General features: G+C 40.1%; 1 protein-coding gene across 2 annotated transcripts in view; it reads left to right on the forward strand.

Moving 5' to 3' along the window:
• MDM2 (MDM2 proto-oncogene, E3 ubiquitin protein ligase) overlaps positions 1-13,101 on the forward strand; it is a 13,458-nt gene extending 357 nt beyond the window's left edge. The window contains exons 2-12 of one of the 2 annotated variants that reach the window (XM_010561756.1): positions 118-208; positions 343-417; positions 2,602-2,676; positions 3,045-3,178; positions 3,337-3,386; positions 4,662-4,729; positions 4,889-4,982; positions 7,357-7,517; positions 8,501-8,656; positions 10,313-10,390; positions 11,874-13,101. In XM_010561756.1, the coding sequence (XP_010560058.1) occupies positions 349-417; positions 2,602-2,676; positions 3,045-3,178; positions 3,337-3,386; positions 4,662-4,729; positions 4,889-4,982; positions 7,357-7,517; positions 8,501-8,656; positions 10,313-10,390; positions 11,874-12,443 (1,455 nt within the window). In that variant the 5' untranslated portion in view covers positions 118-208; positions 343-348 and the 3' untranslated portion in view covers positions 12,444-13,101. The remainder of the gene's footprint in view (positions 1-117; positions 209-342; positions 418-2,601; positions 2,677-3,044; positions 3,179-3,336; positions 3,387-4,661; positions 4,730-4,888; positions 4,983-7,356; positions 7,518-8,500; positions 8,657-10,312; positions 10,391-11,873) is intronic. The other variant, XM_010561755.1, reaches the window with a different exon arrangement.
• The last annotated feature ends 3,331 nt before the right edge of the window (positions 13,102-16,432 follow it).

Below are 16,432 nucleotides of genomic sequence, written 5' to 3' on the forward strand. Positions count from 1 at the left end.
CCCCCCCCTTCTCCTCCTCCCCCGCCGCCGTGACTCGGCAGCGCCGCCGGTCATGCTCAGGCATGTCGGGCCGCGGCCGGCGGAGGAGCTAAGCCCCGACTTGCCTCCTCTTGGCAGCGCTATATAAGGGCCCAGCCCGGCCTGACTCGGCCCGGATAACCCGCAGCCGGAGCCCGGCGTCTGGGTTGGACGAGGTGAGCGGGCACCGCCGGGGGGGGGCGGCTGCAGACACCGCGCTGCTTCCCCCCCCCTCCCTCCCCGGGGTGTCTCTGTGCGGGGGAGGGGGAAACCCGGGTTGTGTAGCTGTGTTCCACGTTTTGAGGTTGTTCTCTCCTTAATTGCAGGCAAATGTGCAATACCAAGATGTCCTCCCTTACGGATGCCTCTTCTGTCACCGCTTCGGAGCAAGAGGCGCTGGTCAGTAGCTCCGTTGGACGTGCCAGTTTTTCATGCTTTTTGCAGAGTTTTTACCTGCTAATTCAGAAGGGCAGCTTTGCTCAGCGAGCGATGGTTAGAGAGAAGCCAGGAAATCCGGTGAAGATGGTCTCTTTGATTCTGTAATTCTGAAGGAAATCTTTCTCATTCGTGGGTGAGAGTTGAGGCTGATGGTTTAGGTCTAGACTCTGTTTCCTGGAGACCTCTGATGGTCAGGTTGCTTTCTTTCAAAAAAAAAAAAAAAAGGGGGATCTTATGGTCTGATTGAATCATAGTAAGTATTTTGTGGTGGAAAATTTTTAACGGTTCATAACTGAAGAGTTGTGGAAGACCTCTCTTGTGCAAAACGTACACTGCCTGTGAAATAATCTTGTCATTACAACTGAAGGGTTTCAAATTTGGCATTTTCACTTCCTCCTCTTGGAACTCATAAGCAAGTTGTAGTAAGAGTCTTCGTTTGTGTTTATAGCTTTGTATATCCAGGCTTTCCATCATACAGTGACAGTTCTACTGTCCTGGTTTTCTAGGCAAGTTTTGCTGAGGATGGAAACATATGTGTTATATCTGAGATATGAGTTAAAAACGGTGTGTGTACAATGACAGTTGAACTGGATTATTTTTTGTAGAAGGGTAAAGCTTAAAAGTGTAGACTGATAGCAGAACTTCAGAAAAGCAAAGTAACAGAACAGCAGACTGGTCAAAGTTGGTGGTTTTTTCCATTTGTTTATTCTTTTTTTTTTAAGTTGCCATAATGTGATGCTACCGGGCAGAAGAACTTCATACTTGCAGGAGTCGGGGAGAGAGGGCTGGGGAGTAAAAGGATCTGAACCCTTGAGTCTAGTTGTGGATTCAGAGATCTGAAACTGTGCTTTGCCTTCCTATGCTCAGGTGTCCTTAGTAGTTGAATAAGTTACTGTTTGCTTCCTTTTTGAAAGTGTAATATATGCTGCATGCTCTAAATAATTCAGCACTTAGGAAGGGGTGAATAGACCTCTAATGGTGTCCACAGGCTTGTTTATTGTTTTCATTACGTGCGATTCTTGCAACGAATCTCTTGTTAATGCATTAAAACTTAACGTTGGTTTTAGCAGATACTTGAAATGGAATGTAGGGAAGTCCCATCTCAACCGGTCCCCCTTCCCTTAAGCATTTATTCCTTGTCTTGTGATATGTTATTCATACTTTCCTATAAAATGTTTCTTTTCTAGAATATTTCTTTCTTATTTTAGGGAATATATTAGGATAGCTAAATATTAGCCTGTTCTTAGAATGGTTATGCTATTGTTGAAGTGGCAATACTAGAATATACTGCACTGCGAACCGTCATTGGCTCCACAGGCATTTTCTTTGCAGCTGTGGCAGCCCCTGCAGCTTGTTCTCATCTCCTGCACTGGTACTGGCACAGCTGTTTGTGGAACAGTGCAGTGGATGGGATCAGGACATTGCTCTGGCAAGAAGAAAAAAAAAGGGACGGGGGGAAGTGATTTTTTTTTTTTTTTTTTTTTTAAACTTTTCCTCTTACCTCAGAAATCGTCATAGACTGACTGCAGATATACTCTGCTGGCACAGTGGGTGGGTGGGAGGCCATTGCGGAGGTGGGAGTGGTGGAAATACAGTGGAAAGGACAGAGTGTGCTTATCCTAGCTAAAAAAAGTCTTCAGAGGTAACGCAGCCCAGCTGGCAAATACAAAACCGCAGTCCCAGAAACTGTCACAGGAAGAGACTAGGAAAGAGGTGGACCGGTGTTTTGGTTTGTGACTTGCACTCTGGACCTGACAGACAGTCACAAAAGTCTTGTTTGCCTTCCTCCCTTCTCCTTGGGAGTCGTTGTAAAGGAGCAAAGGAGTGAAGCTGAATTCTCCAGGACCCAGCCTTGTCCTTGGAACTACCAGATGAATCCTGTAGCTCAAATCGAGGAATCTGTATGTACCAGTGGAAGATGAGGATTTGAGCTAAGATGTACAGTGTTTGAGAAGTTTAGTATGATTGGGTTTGTGTTATTTGCTTTTAAGTTTAAATTTGCAAAGTAAAAAATTTGGATGCAGTTAGGTTTTAATGTAGTTGTGTGTTTGTATATCAGATTAATACAGGAGGAGGAAGCCAACCTGTATAGTGTTTTGTTTGGTGAACAGCTGGTGCATACTGTTTTTCTTCTTCTCCACACAGGTTAAACCAAAGCCGCTATTGTTGAAGTTGTTAAAGTTAGCTGGTGCAGAAAAGGACACTTTTACTATGAAGGAGGTGAGAACTTTTAATCACTAAAGGTAGATTACAGTGAGTACAGATAGATCGTTCTTTTGTCTTGGGTGAATGGGGGGCAGTGTAGTTCACAGCTTATCTAGAAGATATTGAGACAAGATACTACTCTTATTGTCCTGCTGACTTGTTAGGTGGTGTTTAGCAAGTTTCTCAAAATCTGAACAAAAGTATCTGGTGGTCCGTAGAATAGCAGAGTACATGGGGAATGACAGATGAAAGTTGCAGCTCAAGGGGAGTTTAGGCAAAGTGAGGAGAGCAAATCTCAATGAATTTAATGTGTTTTCTCTTGCGCTTAAACTTGAAACAACAGAACCTCGGTATTTAATGTCTGTATGTCATTTGTTTTACAGGTAATATTCTATCTTGGACAATATATTATGTCTAAACAATTATATGATGAAAAACAGCAACATATTGTACACTGTGCAAATGATCTCCTGGGGGATTTATTTGGAGTAACAAGCTTTTCAGTAAAAGAACACAGGTAAAATGGGATTCTTTTCTGAGAGTCTGGTTGTGAAATGATGGAGAACATAATGCGTATGGCCTTTTTTAACTCTTTGTATCTTCAAAGATGGTAAGCTCTCTTTTATAATTACATGTAGCTAACTTGCAACATCTCTCTCTTTATCCCCATCTAAGGAGACTATATTCAATGATTTCCAGAAATCTGATAGCAATCAATCAACAAGGTAAGCTAGTTTGGGAGGCCCTTTTGTTTGGGGAAATGGCAGTAGGGAAAAATACAACTTACATAGGCATCTTGCATGTAGTGATCAGATAACATTGATCTCTCCATTATTAGCTACTTGGCCTTACACACTACTGTCCAGATCGATCACAAATAGTGAATCAAAGCAAACACTGTTTCTTCTTGGTGAGAAAAAAAAAATTCTGAACAGCATTTGGGTAATTTTTGTTGGACTAGAACCAGAATAAGCACAATCAGAGCTGAACACAAAGAGGACTAAATTGAAAAATTAGTTGTTTGCTTGTATTTCTTACAGATAAAGCCCTCAACAACATAAAAAGTTTTAATATGAAAAATTAGCTTCTTGAACTTGAAGTGACTGCAAATGTTTTTCTTTCTTTCTGTTAGTGTTCTGTTTTAGTTTTCAAAACTGAATCTGGAGTACATTTAGAACTGTTCACCCTCAGCTACACTTGAGTCCTGTTATAAAAGATCTCTATACTTAAAAACGTAGCTTTGCAGTAACTTTGTGGGTAGCCACTCCATAAATGGAGTGCTGTTACTCAATATAGCTGTAATATCTGAGTAATACAAGGAGTGAACCAGAAGTTAAACAGTGGAAGCCATTTTGTAAATTGGCTTCTAAATCCATATTAAGACACCCTTTGTTTCTGATTCTTCCTAAAGGCAAGTGTTCAGCTGCTGAAGATGCAAAACATGCTCTCTTTATTATCCCTTATTTTTATGTTTGCAAACTTAAATTACCTCTCAAATTCTCGAAAGATAGTTTATTAATTCAGTGTCTGTCTGATAGTAAGCATATATAATTAACCACAGTTAATTTTTCTTCCAGTTAATGTCTTTTTAATTCCGTGTTCCCATAAGATGATAGCTAGTAAAATAAGCTTTGGAGACGAAGAGGTGTAAAATATTTCCTGCCTATATTCTTTCATACCTGCAGAATCCCAGCTAATGCACAGCCTTCATTTGAAGGCATTTGTAATAAAATTCTCAGCTATTCTGTGGTTGAGATTTCTTCTTCCTCCCAACTTTACCGCTTCAACTAAGCTACAGGGGAAGTGCTGCACACACCTGAAAAGCAAAGGGGCAGGCCTGTTTTTTCCATTGTTGGAAAACATCTGGATTTTAAGTTTAGAATTTACTTTGTAAATGCTGTGCACGCAGTTAACTTCTCTCCCTTGCTTTTATTCTAATGGTTTTGAGCCTGAAATTGACTTTCTGCTGTGCTGTGTTACAGTGTTTGGTTTGGTTTCAGAGTCTACGCTTGCTGAGACACCTGAGGATGATGCCAGATTTCAGCTTGAAGAAGAAAATGTTCTTACGGTGATTTTTTTTTTTTCTTTTTTCCTCCAAATAAATGTTCTGAGATGTAAATTCTATTCAGTGTTGTATGATAGTGTCAATGGTTTAGATACAACTAGCTGATTCTAGCCTTTTACTTCATATTCGTGCTCAGGCTTACTCAGTATTTCTGTTAACCAGGAAACTATGCAAGAGTTAGATGAGAAGCAGACTTCATCAAACGTGACTTCCCGACCAACTACGTCTTCTAGGAGGAGAACACACAGTGAATCTGGTACGTGCAGATTTATGATGCAGAGCTTCCAGTAGCATGGCCACTTAGGGAAAGAAGTACATTCTGTTGCCTTACTGACTTTGAAAGATGCTGACAAATACTATTCATGTTTCTCTGCTTATCTAAAACAAAATGTTCAGTCTGGAAGAAATACGCAATTCCTTGCATTGCTCCAGTATCACGTTACAATTTGGACCTTTAGAACTGTTAGTAAGATGATGGAATAACTTGTTCCACAGATCTCAAACTTGTTCAGATCAGCAGGACTTAATCAGCTGTGTTATCTTCATGAGGAGAACACTTTTGTTTGTAATAGACTGATGTAGTCAAATTAATTTCAGTTACCTCTGTAGACAGCCACAAAATTTTACGTTTTTGTTTGCCTTCTAAAACAAGTTTTCATTGGGTTTCAATTGGTGGCAGACGTCAAAGGTCTGGTAGTAACATGGGATGCTTTTGGATATGTTGGAAGTGTTCTCTAGAGTTCTACTTAAATAATATTCTGTGGAATTTCATAGATTAGTTTGTTCCATCAGTTACTTCTGTTACCTCATGACTTGGTGGCTGTAATTACCTGGGCAGTGATAGCCTTCTGTCCCTGCATAGAACTTCCTTTTCTTCAGTTGTTCGGTAGCATTTTTCAGTTCCTCAGCTTTTCTGTAGTATTTTTTTTTTGTGTTCATCATAGGCCACTGTTATGTTAGTCAGTCCAAAAACTGTGCTGTGTTGCTGAGCGGTTTGCACTAAATTAAAAGAACATTTTAATGTTGTAACAAAAACTGGTGAAAGGATGGAAAGTCTCGGTTAAACATCATAACCTGTAATATTTAGGCATGACCCAGAGCACATAAGGTCCTGTGTTGTGCTTACTTATTGTAGGTTTGATGATTAACTCTTGTCTTTGCATCCGTTTATTAGTTTGTTACAACCTTAAAAGTTCTTTTAATATAGTGTTTTTATATACACTTTTTTTCTAATTTATAGGAAATCTTCCTTTTAAACCACTATTCTTGTTAAATTGGGATGGTAGCGGCTCCTTTGGAGCCGCTTATATAGTGTATAGAAACCTTGTGGTGATACAGTATCAGTACAGCATGGAGCCATGACAACTAAATGAGGACAACGATGGACAGGAGCAACCCTTGGGCCTGGGGGCACCAAATTTGGTGGGGCTCTCAGGGCGGAAAAAGAAATGAGAGGGGCTGAGCCAAGAAGCACCAAGGGAAAGTAAGAGAAGTCTCAAAGTATGTACAAGTGTTTTGTTCTCTTTTCTTTTACAATGAAAGATTCAAGACTTGAAGACTCATGGATTGTCAGGGTGTGTTTTACAAGGCAAGGGAGAAGCTGGGCAATAGAGGGTGGGTGCAAAAAGGCACCTGTAGTGGGGCAGCAGGCTCTTACCCAGGTCTGTTGAACAAAGTTGTCAGGCCTCCTGGGGAGTTTTCACTCCGCTGCACTTCTATACTGACTTTGCAATGCCTTTTTTAATAAAATAGTTTCTTACTGAACACTCTGAAAGTCAGTGGAGCTGAATTTTGACTTGCCTACCCCTAAAATGCTGTCCCCCTACTCCTTATGCTGCTGTAGGTGGTTGTTTCAAAACGTGATGTATTTAAAAAGCATTGTCTTTTTGCCTTCAAACCAAGCATATTTAATAAGCACAGCTAAAAGCAAAGCTTTCAGAGTTCAATTTTTACATAGTATGCCTTGAAGGTTTTCTTGCTAGTGCGTGGTGAAAGTCATAAAGGTTTGTTACAAAAATCCTGTTGAGTAAATACAATTACATGTAGTGCAACTATTAACTGATAAATTTGTTGAGGTATCTGAAACTTGAACTTACCTTGCTTAGCGTGAGGTCCTTCGTATGCATGTGACCTGGGGAGCTAGTTGCTCTGTCTCCCTGCAAATTCTGGGTTGGACTGAGCAGCCCTCTGAAAGTGCCTTTCTGTCTACTGACTGTAGAGGGAGCTAGGACAATCAAGATCCTAACTGTATTTCTTAAAATTAGGAGGGGTTTTAACGTGTCATGTGTGAAGTGGGAGTAAAAATGCTTCCAAATTTGCAGTTATTTTATTTCCTGCATGTGGAGACTGCCATTTACAAGCTGTACTGATGGGACAAGTGGGGACAGCCAGCCCCTGAAATACTGACTTCAGGAATATTTCACACTTCTCATGTTTCTTGGTGTTACTGTGTCTTTCTTAAAAAAGTTTTTGGTGCCTTTACTTTTTTCCCCATAAAACAATGCTGAATGACTTTATTCATCCTAAATTCCTATATATGTAAATTATATTTTAAGCTTCTGTTAAGAATATTCAAAACGGCATATTGCATAGATGGTTTTGGAGTAATAAAAATTCTTGAATGTGCCCAGAAGAAAATTCTTCAGATGACCTGCGTAGTGACAGAAGAAAACGACACAAGTCAGACAGCATTTCGTTGACGTTTGATGAAAGTCTCTCATGGTGTGTAGTCAGTGGTCTGTGCCATGAAAGAAGCAATAGCAGTGATTCAACAGATTCTCTTTCCATTCCTGTAAGTCAAAATATTTTTTTTTTTGTGGTACAAATTTTGCAGATACCACAAGTGCAAATATGCATCTTAAAACATCATGTTCTTAATTAAAAGCAGCAGTGCCTTCAGTGGTGTCTGAGGAAGGAAAAGAGGCTGAAAGAAAAGTTGGTGTGTGGGTGGAGTGGGGTCTTTCAAAGATGTGCTGACAAAGCTAAAGTGAAATTTTGTTAAATATTAACTTTGAATATTCTTTAAAAAACAGATTCTTACTGCTTGGCACAGTATTGAAAAAATGCCAGATACATTTTGTGTTTTAAAATAAGCATTCCTTAAAATGCTAAGAGAAGAAAAGCAGTCACAGACGTTCCATAATTCAGAATAGTTGGTAGTTCCAGTACAGCTTTGGTAACTGTACATAGTAGTGCCCTGATGATATGCTGTATTCATTTTCTAAGCCTTTACTGTTTTTTATTGTTTTCAGCAAACACTGAGGCAAATTACCTGTGGTTAGGTTAAGTCATGAAGAGCTAAACTAACAGCACTCCTAGTCATATACTGTATTCTGAATTGACAGAACTAATACTATATCTTCACTTTTGCTATTCTGTAATTGTTTAGCCACTGTTTCAAATTAAGGTTAACAAAGTTGATGAGAGTAGAGAATTTAATGACATGCAGCCAAAAGACAGCATCTTCTGGCATGTGTTCTTTCACTTTTTAGGAGAGCCTTTGTGAAATAGTAGCTGCAGTCTTCAAGCTGGCTGTAGGTTGACTGCAGCCTCATATTACAGAGCTGACAAAAGGTTTTCAGGTCTAGCTTTATTTTACCTACTGATGGTTTGTCTGTCTCATAAAAGACGTTCTATCTAACAGCAGCTGGTCTCATTTCTTCCATAGCTAATTAAACTGAGTGGTTTTATCTCATGAGCTATCTTTAACAGTAATGGTCATGGATATGGACTGGTGAGGTTGAATGTGTACTTTCTTTCTCTTTTTTTTTTCAGGATCTTGATGCCAGTTCATTAAGCGAAAATTCTGATTGGTTTGACCACAGTTCTGTTTCAGACCAGTTCAGTGTAGAGTTTGAAGTTGAGTCTATTTATTCAGAAGATTATAGCCATAATGAAGAAGGACAGGAGCTCACAGATGAAGATGATGAGGTACATATTTGGTTTGTTCGGGGTTTTTTTGCCTGGGGAGGTGGTGAGAGGGGGAAGGAAACTTACAGGAATACTTCATGTTGAGATTCCAACAAGAAGTAGTAACTCTTCAGGTTTATTGCAGGACTGCATGTGCTATGTCACAAACTGCACCCAGTTGTTTATTAAATCAAGTTACATGCCTGTGCAGTTGGGTCACCATTATATACCCACCAGGCAGTAACCGGAACAGTGCTAAGGCTTTCTGCAGGCTCTGAAACAGACTCTTGACAGTCTGGAGAAGTCTGTCTGTTTAACTTCACTCACTAGCTGTTGGAGTCGGTGGCAGCGTGTGTACTTGAGTCTGTCTCTACATTTTTAATTATAGAAGTATGTGTTGAGCTTTGACAACACTTCTGATAACTCAATGAAAGCTTTCCTAGTAACTGTTTGCAAAGGGATATTTCTGAATCATTTGCCTCCATGAATATTAACGTTTCATAAAGTTGCTGAACCACAATTTTAGAAATTTTCATTAGGCGCAGGAAGACAGTAAAATTGTCATTACTGTAATTTTCAAGAGATCTAGATATCTGGAATGTCAGGAATGAAGTGGGAATTTTTTTTTTCTGGGTTAGTTTTCTGTTACTTTAAAGAGGTGCATCAGCTCGTGGCAAGATTGGGTAAGTACCAGAGGCAGAATTCGCCAGGGACATACGTGATTGTGATATTTCAGAGGCTGAATGGGATTGACTGTACTGATGTACGCTGGGTTATAGTGCTGTGGAGCTGCACCCTCAGATAAGGCAGTGATTTAGAGGAAGAAAGGATTAAGGTGTGCCCCTGCTCCCAGCAGCAGTGTCGAGAATTGCAGAACAGTTGAGGTTGGAAGGGGCCTCTGGAGGTCGTCTTATCCATCCCTAGCCCCCGGCACAAGCAGAGCTGATTGCCCAGGGCCATGTCCAAATGACTTGAATATCTCCAAGGGTGGAGGCTCCGCAGCTGCTCAGGGCCACCTGTGTCAGTGCTCGATCACCCTCACAGTGAGAAAGTGTCTCCTGACATTCAGACAGAATCTCCTGTGTTTTAATTTGTGCCAGTTGCTTCTTGCCCTGTTGCCGGACACCACTGAAAGGAGCTTGGCTCTGTCTGCTTTACACCCTCCTTTCATGTTTTTATACACATTGGTAAGACCCGCCTCTGCCCCCCAAGCCTTCTCTTCCCCTTCAGGCTGAAGGGTCCCAGGTCTCTCAGCCTTTCCTCCTGTGAGAGCTCCTCTGATCTCTTTGTGATCTCGGTGGCCCTTCTCTGGACTCTCTCCAGTAGCTCCATATCTCTCACGTACTGGGGAGCCCAGAGCTGGACACTGTGCTCCAGGTGTGGCCTCACCAGTGCTGAGCAGAGGGGAAGCGATCACCTCTGTTCTAGAAGGTGGTACCTTCTATCTGTCTAGTCTACACTTTTCTTCAAACTGTGTGTTAAAATCATGAACAGCGTTTTTTTCCCCCCCCCTGAACCAGCCATCAGATTTTTGGAGTTACTTGCTAATGTGAATTAACATATATGCGCTACCTACTACATTTGATTAAAACTGTATCAGAAAATTGTTAGATTAAAAAAATCTGATAGTTTTTTTGATTGCCAAAAACCAGTTACATCAATACTTTATTTTTATAGGTATATCAGCTGACTATTTACCAGGATGAAGATAGTGATGCTGATTCATTTGATGAAGATCCAGAGATTTCTCTAGCTGTGAGTAAAAACTTGACTGGCAAAGCATCTTAAGTTGGGTGAACTGAGAGAGTAGATCATTGAGTATAGATGAATTCCGTTGCTACCAGTGATCTTTTAAGAATTAAATGACTCCTTCTTGTATGCTTGAAGATTCCAAGACAATATTTTTAATTATTGGACGTGATTATTAAGGAACCTTGATTTTTTAATTATTTCTTTTAAATTAGTAAGCTTCCTAATCCATTAAAAAAAACAAACAACCCACACTAACACGGTTTCACTGACTTAAGGGGAGGACGTTTTTTGGAGCCTCAATCTGACTTTTTGCACAAAAAGGAAAAAAAAAAAGTCATGTATATTTAGAAAACTCTTCCTGTAAATCATAGTATTTAGTTTTATTGTCCACTCTGAGTGAAGGAATCTGTACCATACAGATGTGAAGGTAAAGTCCTGTAAAATTAGAAGATTCTGAGGCTTTTTCTAAATTCTGTGAGACCATTCTTGAAGTGTGGGAAGAAATTCAGGGGTTTGAGGCAAAGTATGTAGGCATACCTGAAAAAAGCACACGCTAGAACTAAAATGTAGCGTATCTTTTTATTTGCGTTTGCTTTTCAGACTTGAAGCTTGAGTAAAGCTGTTGTCCAAAACTGTCTGAAGTGTTCCAGTCCCTTGATCGTCTGTAGGACTGAGGGACTTTACTATGTGTGTAAAACACAGGGATAGCCACCACATAAAAACACAGCACTACTTATGTAGGGAAAAATATGTCTGTATGTTGTTTTTAGGAATTAAAATTGGTCTTTTAAGTTTTTGATGTCACTGATGTTATTCAGGACTCAAAAAGTGCTTTAAATCCTCTAAATAAGTTTTGGGTTTGTTTTTTTTCTTATTATTTTTATTCCCTGTATAAAAATGAAGTGTATTTTTAATGAGATAACGGCTTGTTTTCAGTTTAGCCTATGATGCAGCCGTTCCTATTTTTTTTTTTTAATGGCCGATGTTTTCTGTTCTCCAACACTGCTGTGTCAGAGTGCCCTCACCCGGCCGTTCTGCACACCAACAGCTTAGCATCCCACAGGTGGTTAAATGTCTCTTCAGTCTTAAGTAGCTTCTACTTCAGAACTCTGTTGTACAAAGTAATGGGAATGGTGACTGTTTTATCAGAAAGAAGTTTTTCATGAGGTTCTCTGAAGACTTTTGTGGTCTGGTTTCTTCAGTTTAGCATAGGAAACAATAAATTGTTATTGTTCCACCTCTATTTTTATTTCACAAATCTACTGCAAAAATAAAGAAAATCAGAGAGTCCTTTTAAAATCAAGACTATTTTAATCTAGAACCGTAAAGTGGGGCCAAACACTGAATGGAATGTTTAAATTATAAACGAGTTGATAGCTCAAGATAACTATTATTTTGGCAGTAATAAGTTGCTTATAATCTCTGATTACTTCAGTTGTAAGCATTCCAAGTAGCTTAAGCTGTTCCAACCTTTAATTCACTAAAGGATTATTGGAAGTGTCCCGAATGTAGCGAAATGAATCCTCCACTTCCACGACATTGCCACAGATGCTGGGCCCTGCGTGAGGACTGGCTTCCAGATGAAAAGAGTGAGAAATTGGAAAAGAGCAAATTGGAAAGTTCCTTACCTCTAGAGTCTGAAGAAGGTTTTGATGTTCCTGACTGCAAGAAAGTGAAAATGACTGAAGATAAAGAACCAGCTGTGGAGGAGAGTGAGGATAAAGCAGTACAAACTTCCGAGTCCCAGGAAAGTGAAGATTATTCCCAGCCATCAACATCGAGCAGCATGTTCTGTAGCAGTCAGGAGGACTACAAGGAACCTGAGAAGAGAGAAGGGCAAGACAAAGTGGAAAGCACGGAATCCAGCCTGCCCGTTAACAGCATAGAGCCCTGTGTCATATGTCAGAGCAGACCTAAAAATGGCTGCATAGTACATGGCAAAACAGGACACCTCATGTCATGTTTTACGTGTGCAAGAAAACTTAAGAAGAGGAACAAACCCTGTCCGGTGTGCAGGCAGCCCATACAAATGATTGTACTAACTTATTTTAGTTAGATGGATGTTGACTGGAAAGCAGCAAAAGGAACTTCATAAACTGGTTAAGAGAGTAAGAAACTTATTTTTATATGCTTATGGGAAAATTAATATTTTGGTCTCTTTACATTTGGTATAAGTGCACTGGAGTTGTTAAGAGGTTAGCCTAATATTCATAAGTCAGCTTGAAGATTTTAAATCCCTCTCAACAGAAATAACCAATTCCTGTAAACTACCTGCTTCCCCAAGCGTTTTATGTTCCATACAAGTTAGGGACGTTTGTGTTACTGGATTAAATAGACATTAAAAACCCAAATTCAATGATTATGAGAGAAGGGACATGTTGAGGAGTTTGCTTATGAGTTCCTCCTCATAAGAAGATAAAACATTCTCCAGACTCCAGTATCTGTTGCCAGGTGAAGACACCAGGCTCAGTCAGAACCCTCTGAATAAGTCAATAAAATAAATAAATAGAATCTTGTCTCCCTCGTTCCCAAAACTTAAATTCCTCCAAGTAACCAAATTACGGGGGAGATCTTACCAGGAAGGGAGGAAAGATGTGATAGAAAATAATTTAAGGTTTTGGAAATAGAAAAGGTTATTGTGTTTTTTTTATTTTTGTAGTGTGCATTGTAAACTTCGGGGCTGTGTGTGTCCTGAGAAGTCACTGATCCACATTCAGTCTTACAGTTATCTCTTAAAACGCCCTGAGAAACTGGCTTTTAAAATGCTTTTTGGGTTTGGAGGTCTGTACTATCCTGGTTATTATTTTAGCAGCACCAAAAGAGACTTAACAGGCAAGATAAATGAAGGAGATGCTATGTAACGTCAGCTCAGGCAATATTAGGGGACAACTGTATTCTTTTTCTGCACTTGTTTTTGACTTCAGCAGTATAGCGTGCAGCTTGATCACTACATTTGCTTGAATAAAAATAGTAAGGGAAAAAGTCCATCTGCAGAAACAAATAAGGCTGTGTAGTTCTAGTTCACATAGACATTCTTTAAATTCAGTAGTCTTTCCAACTTGCACTATATTTTTATCCGTATCACAAGAATTCTGAAAATCTGTTGCAAGGCATTTGGCCAACTCAAAATGGGTCTCGCTGGACCTGTCCTTTACTGCTTTTAGCTCTTGTCTCCTCACTGTACTTTGTCAAAAACTTTGTGAAACTTGCCAGTTCCTTTATTAAGGAGTCTATGAACTGACGTGGTTCTGTGCTGCGTTCAGAGTAGGTAGCATGAGTATATTTTTGTAAGCTCAGGTATCTTCAGGATGTAGTTAGATTACTCAGCTGTTTTCCAGATGGAGAGTTTCTGTACCAGTGAATTGTATTTATTCCTTTGGAAAACTAGATTACAAGAGTTGTATGTTTTTAGCACCTTTTAATTTTACAGGTAGTTGCTGATCATCTGCCCAATAGCGAATGGCAGATAAGTAATCAGGGGAGTGCCAGGAATGGAGATGCATGGAGTATAAAGTGTCTGTAAACCAGGGCTGCGAACACCCAGACAGCAAGGAAGTACGTAGGAACAGGACATAAAGCTGTACAGAAGAGACTCGGCAAGCCCTTGGTTGTTACTTGCCTGCAAAGAAATACCTTCATAGCTAAAGACTGAACTACCGGAATTGGTCATGTTTTGCTCGTACATTTGAGCTAATTTTTGAAAAATACAACTAAAAGATAGCAGTATCTCTGAAGTTTTACTATAATCAATTTTAACTAAACCAAATGTAAACCCCAGCTGTATATGTTTCTTCAAATTCTGACTTGCCAATTGCTTGCCCTTTGCAATTTGTAAAGTGACAGGGGGCAGCTGGATGTTCTTGAAGTTCTTTGGTCAGCAGAAACCTTTCATGGGGTTTGATAACCCTTCAGCTGGAGATAGAGAAGTCCTTTGGGCAGGTATTTAAACATTTCTGGTAAGGATGCTTCTAATAGCAGTGTGAATTGAGGTTGATAGCCATCTTCCTATTTATTCTTAATTTTTTATTTGACAAAACTAATTGCAGTGAAGCTTGCAGAGGCTCTTCCATTGCACCTGCAGGTCAGAACCAAACAGCGGTCGTGTCACGGTCTGGAGTCTGCAGCTGAGAGAGAACTGCAGACGTGTGTATTCGGGAGAAGCGTTGGTAATGTGGGGACTATACCGAAAAAGCTTCATCCACTGACATCATCTCCGATGCCTTACGCTTTTTCAGTGCAATAGCTTCTCTACGGTCACTGTGACGGCTGTGTCACAGCAGTTCTGGGGGAGCAGCTGTTGGACAAATTGTACCGTACCGCTCGTGGCATTCTCTTCCACTCTAATCTATCCCCTTGGGCGATCTCCATGTTTAAAAAAAAGTATTTCAGCTCTTGCAAAGACATGTATGATCAGAGCGAAGATCTGTGCTGTTCACACTCGCTCAGCTTTGGGATTTTTCTTCAAAAACAATTTCATCTCCCAGTAACACTTTCTGTTTTGGCAAAAGATAAAGTGAGAGCATACTGCATAATGAAGTTTCCCTTTTATGATCTAAAATCTTACTTCCCTAACATGTCTCTGTTGTGGAGAACAGCGCTGGAAATACCCTCTGCTCTATATGGTGCTGAGGAAATGGGTAATTTTGATTTCTGCATCTATGGCCAAACTACTGTCAGAGTGAATCTTTGTTTTGAATTACATTTTCTGGCTTAGTATTATTCTTCATAACTTCTCGTAAAACTTTAAGGTTTGGTTTGTTTGGTGTTTTTTTTTATTTTCCCACCCCAAAGGATGCCTCCCAGATAAGGCAGTGACAAGGATTGGTGTCTGTTCCAGTCCCTACAGGAGACGCTGGTGGGGAAGTGTGCACCTGGGGTTTGGGGGGGGTCTGCATGATGCCCCGGCCCAGTCTTCAGTCAGAAAGGCTGAAGGAAACCTTTGGGTCTGCCTCTGCGCCGTCACCCCGACCCGTGCTCGGTACTTGTGGGCGGGCGGTGGCCAGCCTGGCGTCTGCTGGCCCTGTCCTTCTGGCCTTGGGTAGCGGCACAAAAGTCGGCAAAATCTTAGTACCGAAGTTGACAATTGTTCTTACTTGGCGAGCTCTTTGAGATCCTTATTTAATATCGCTCACATTTTAATCTTTAATTTATTGCAGTTTGTAAATATTCTTGTGCTTACGGTTAGTGTTCTGAACTTTAATTTATTGAATTAGTCTGTTGGTACGTGTGTAGATACGTAAACATGCATACCTAGTAAATCACAGTCACGAGAAAAATATTTAAGAAATTGTAGCATTATGAAGAGAAGTGCTCAGATTATATACAGATTAAGAGAAGCATAAGATTTATGGCTTCGTTTTCTTTTTTCCTTCCCTTAAAACAACCTCTGTGTTGAACCTGAACACCATTTATTAAAACAGAGATGGAGGCTGGTGCAACTTGAGCAGAGTGAAAATGTTTTGATGGTGTTTGTTTGCCTTTGGAATGCTTTTTGTTCTCCGAGTGCAGCCAAGAAGCTGACTGATTGCTTTGTTGTGCTGGTGACATTGGAGGCGATGGTCTGGAAGATGCGGTGAGGTGACCAGAGGTTTCGAGGTTAATTTGCAGCGGGTGGTAATTGCTTTTGCCTTTGAATGTGTGACCAAGAAAGTTGAAGGGACGGCCAGATGCTGACCAAAACATGACAGTACGCAGTTCTGAGTAACTGTCTATGTCCGTTCCTTTGTGCGCTTCAGGTAGACAGTAGTTACGTATGAATGTGCAAGAACTTGCATTTAGTCTTTTTGAAGTACAGTAAAGCCACTTTTTTATTAAATACAACTTTTTCACTATGTAGCTATTCATTAGTATTGAAATTCAACTCTTGGCCCAAGGAAGTGAAGTACTTAAGGCAAAATTGCTTTGTTTCAGTGTCTGACATTCCTCAAAAAGGCTAGAAGTGTCAAATATTAAAGTACTTGAACCTTTAGTACTGAGTCTTTCCTTAAGATTTATTAGTTATGAAGCCTGCTGCTTTTATCCTTTAAAAAACTTGCACAGCTGAAG

This window comes from Haliaeetus leucocephalus, unplaced genomic scaffold, assembly GCF_000737465.1.
Source record: "Haliaeetus leucocephalus isolate CR32 unplaced genomic scaffold, Haliaeetus_leucocephalus-4.0 Scaffold151, whole genome shotgun sequence".
In the NCBI taxonomy this organism is placed as follows: domain Eukaryota; kingdom Metazoa; phylum Chordata; class Aves; order Accipitriformes; family Accipitridae; genus Haliaeetus; species Haliaeetus leucocephalus.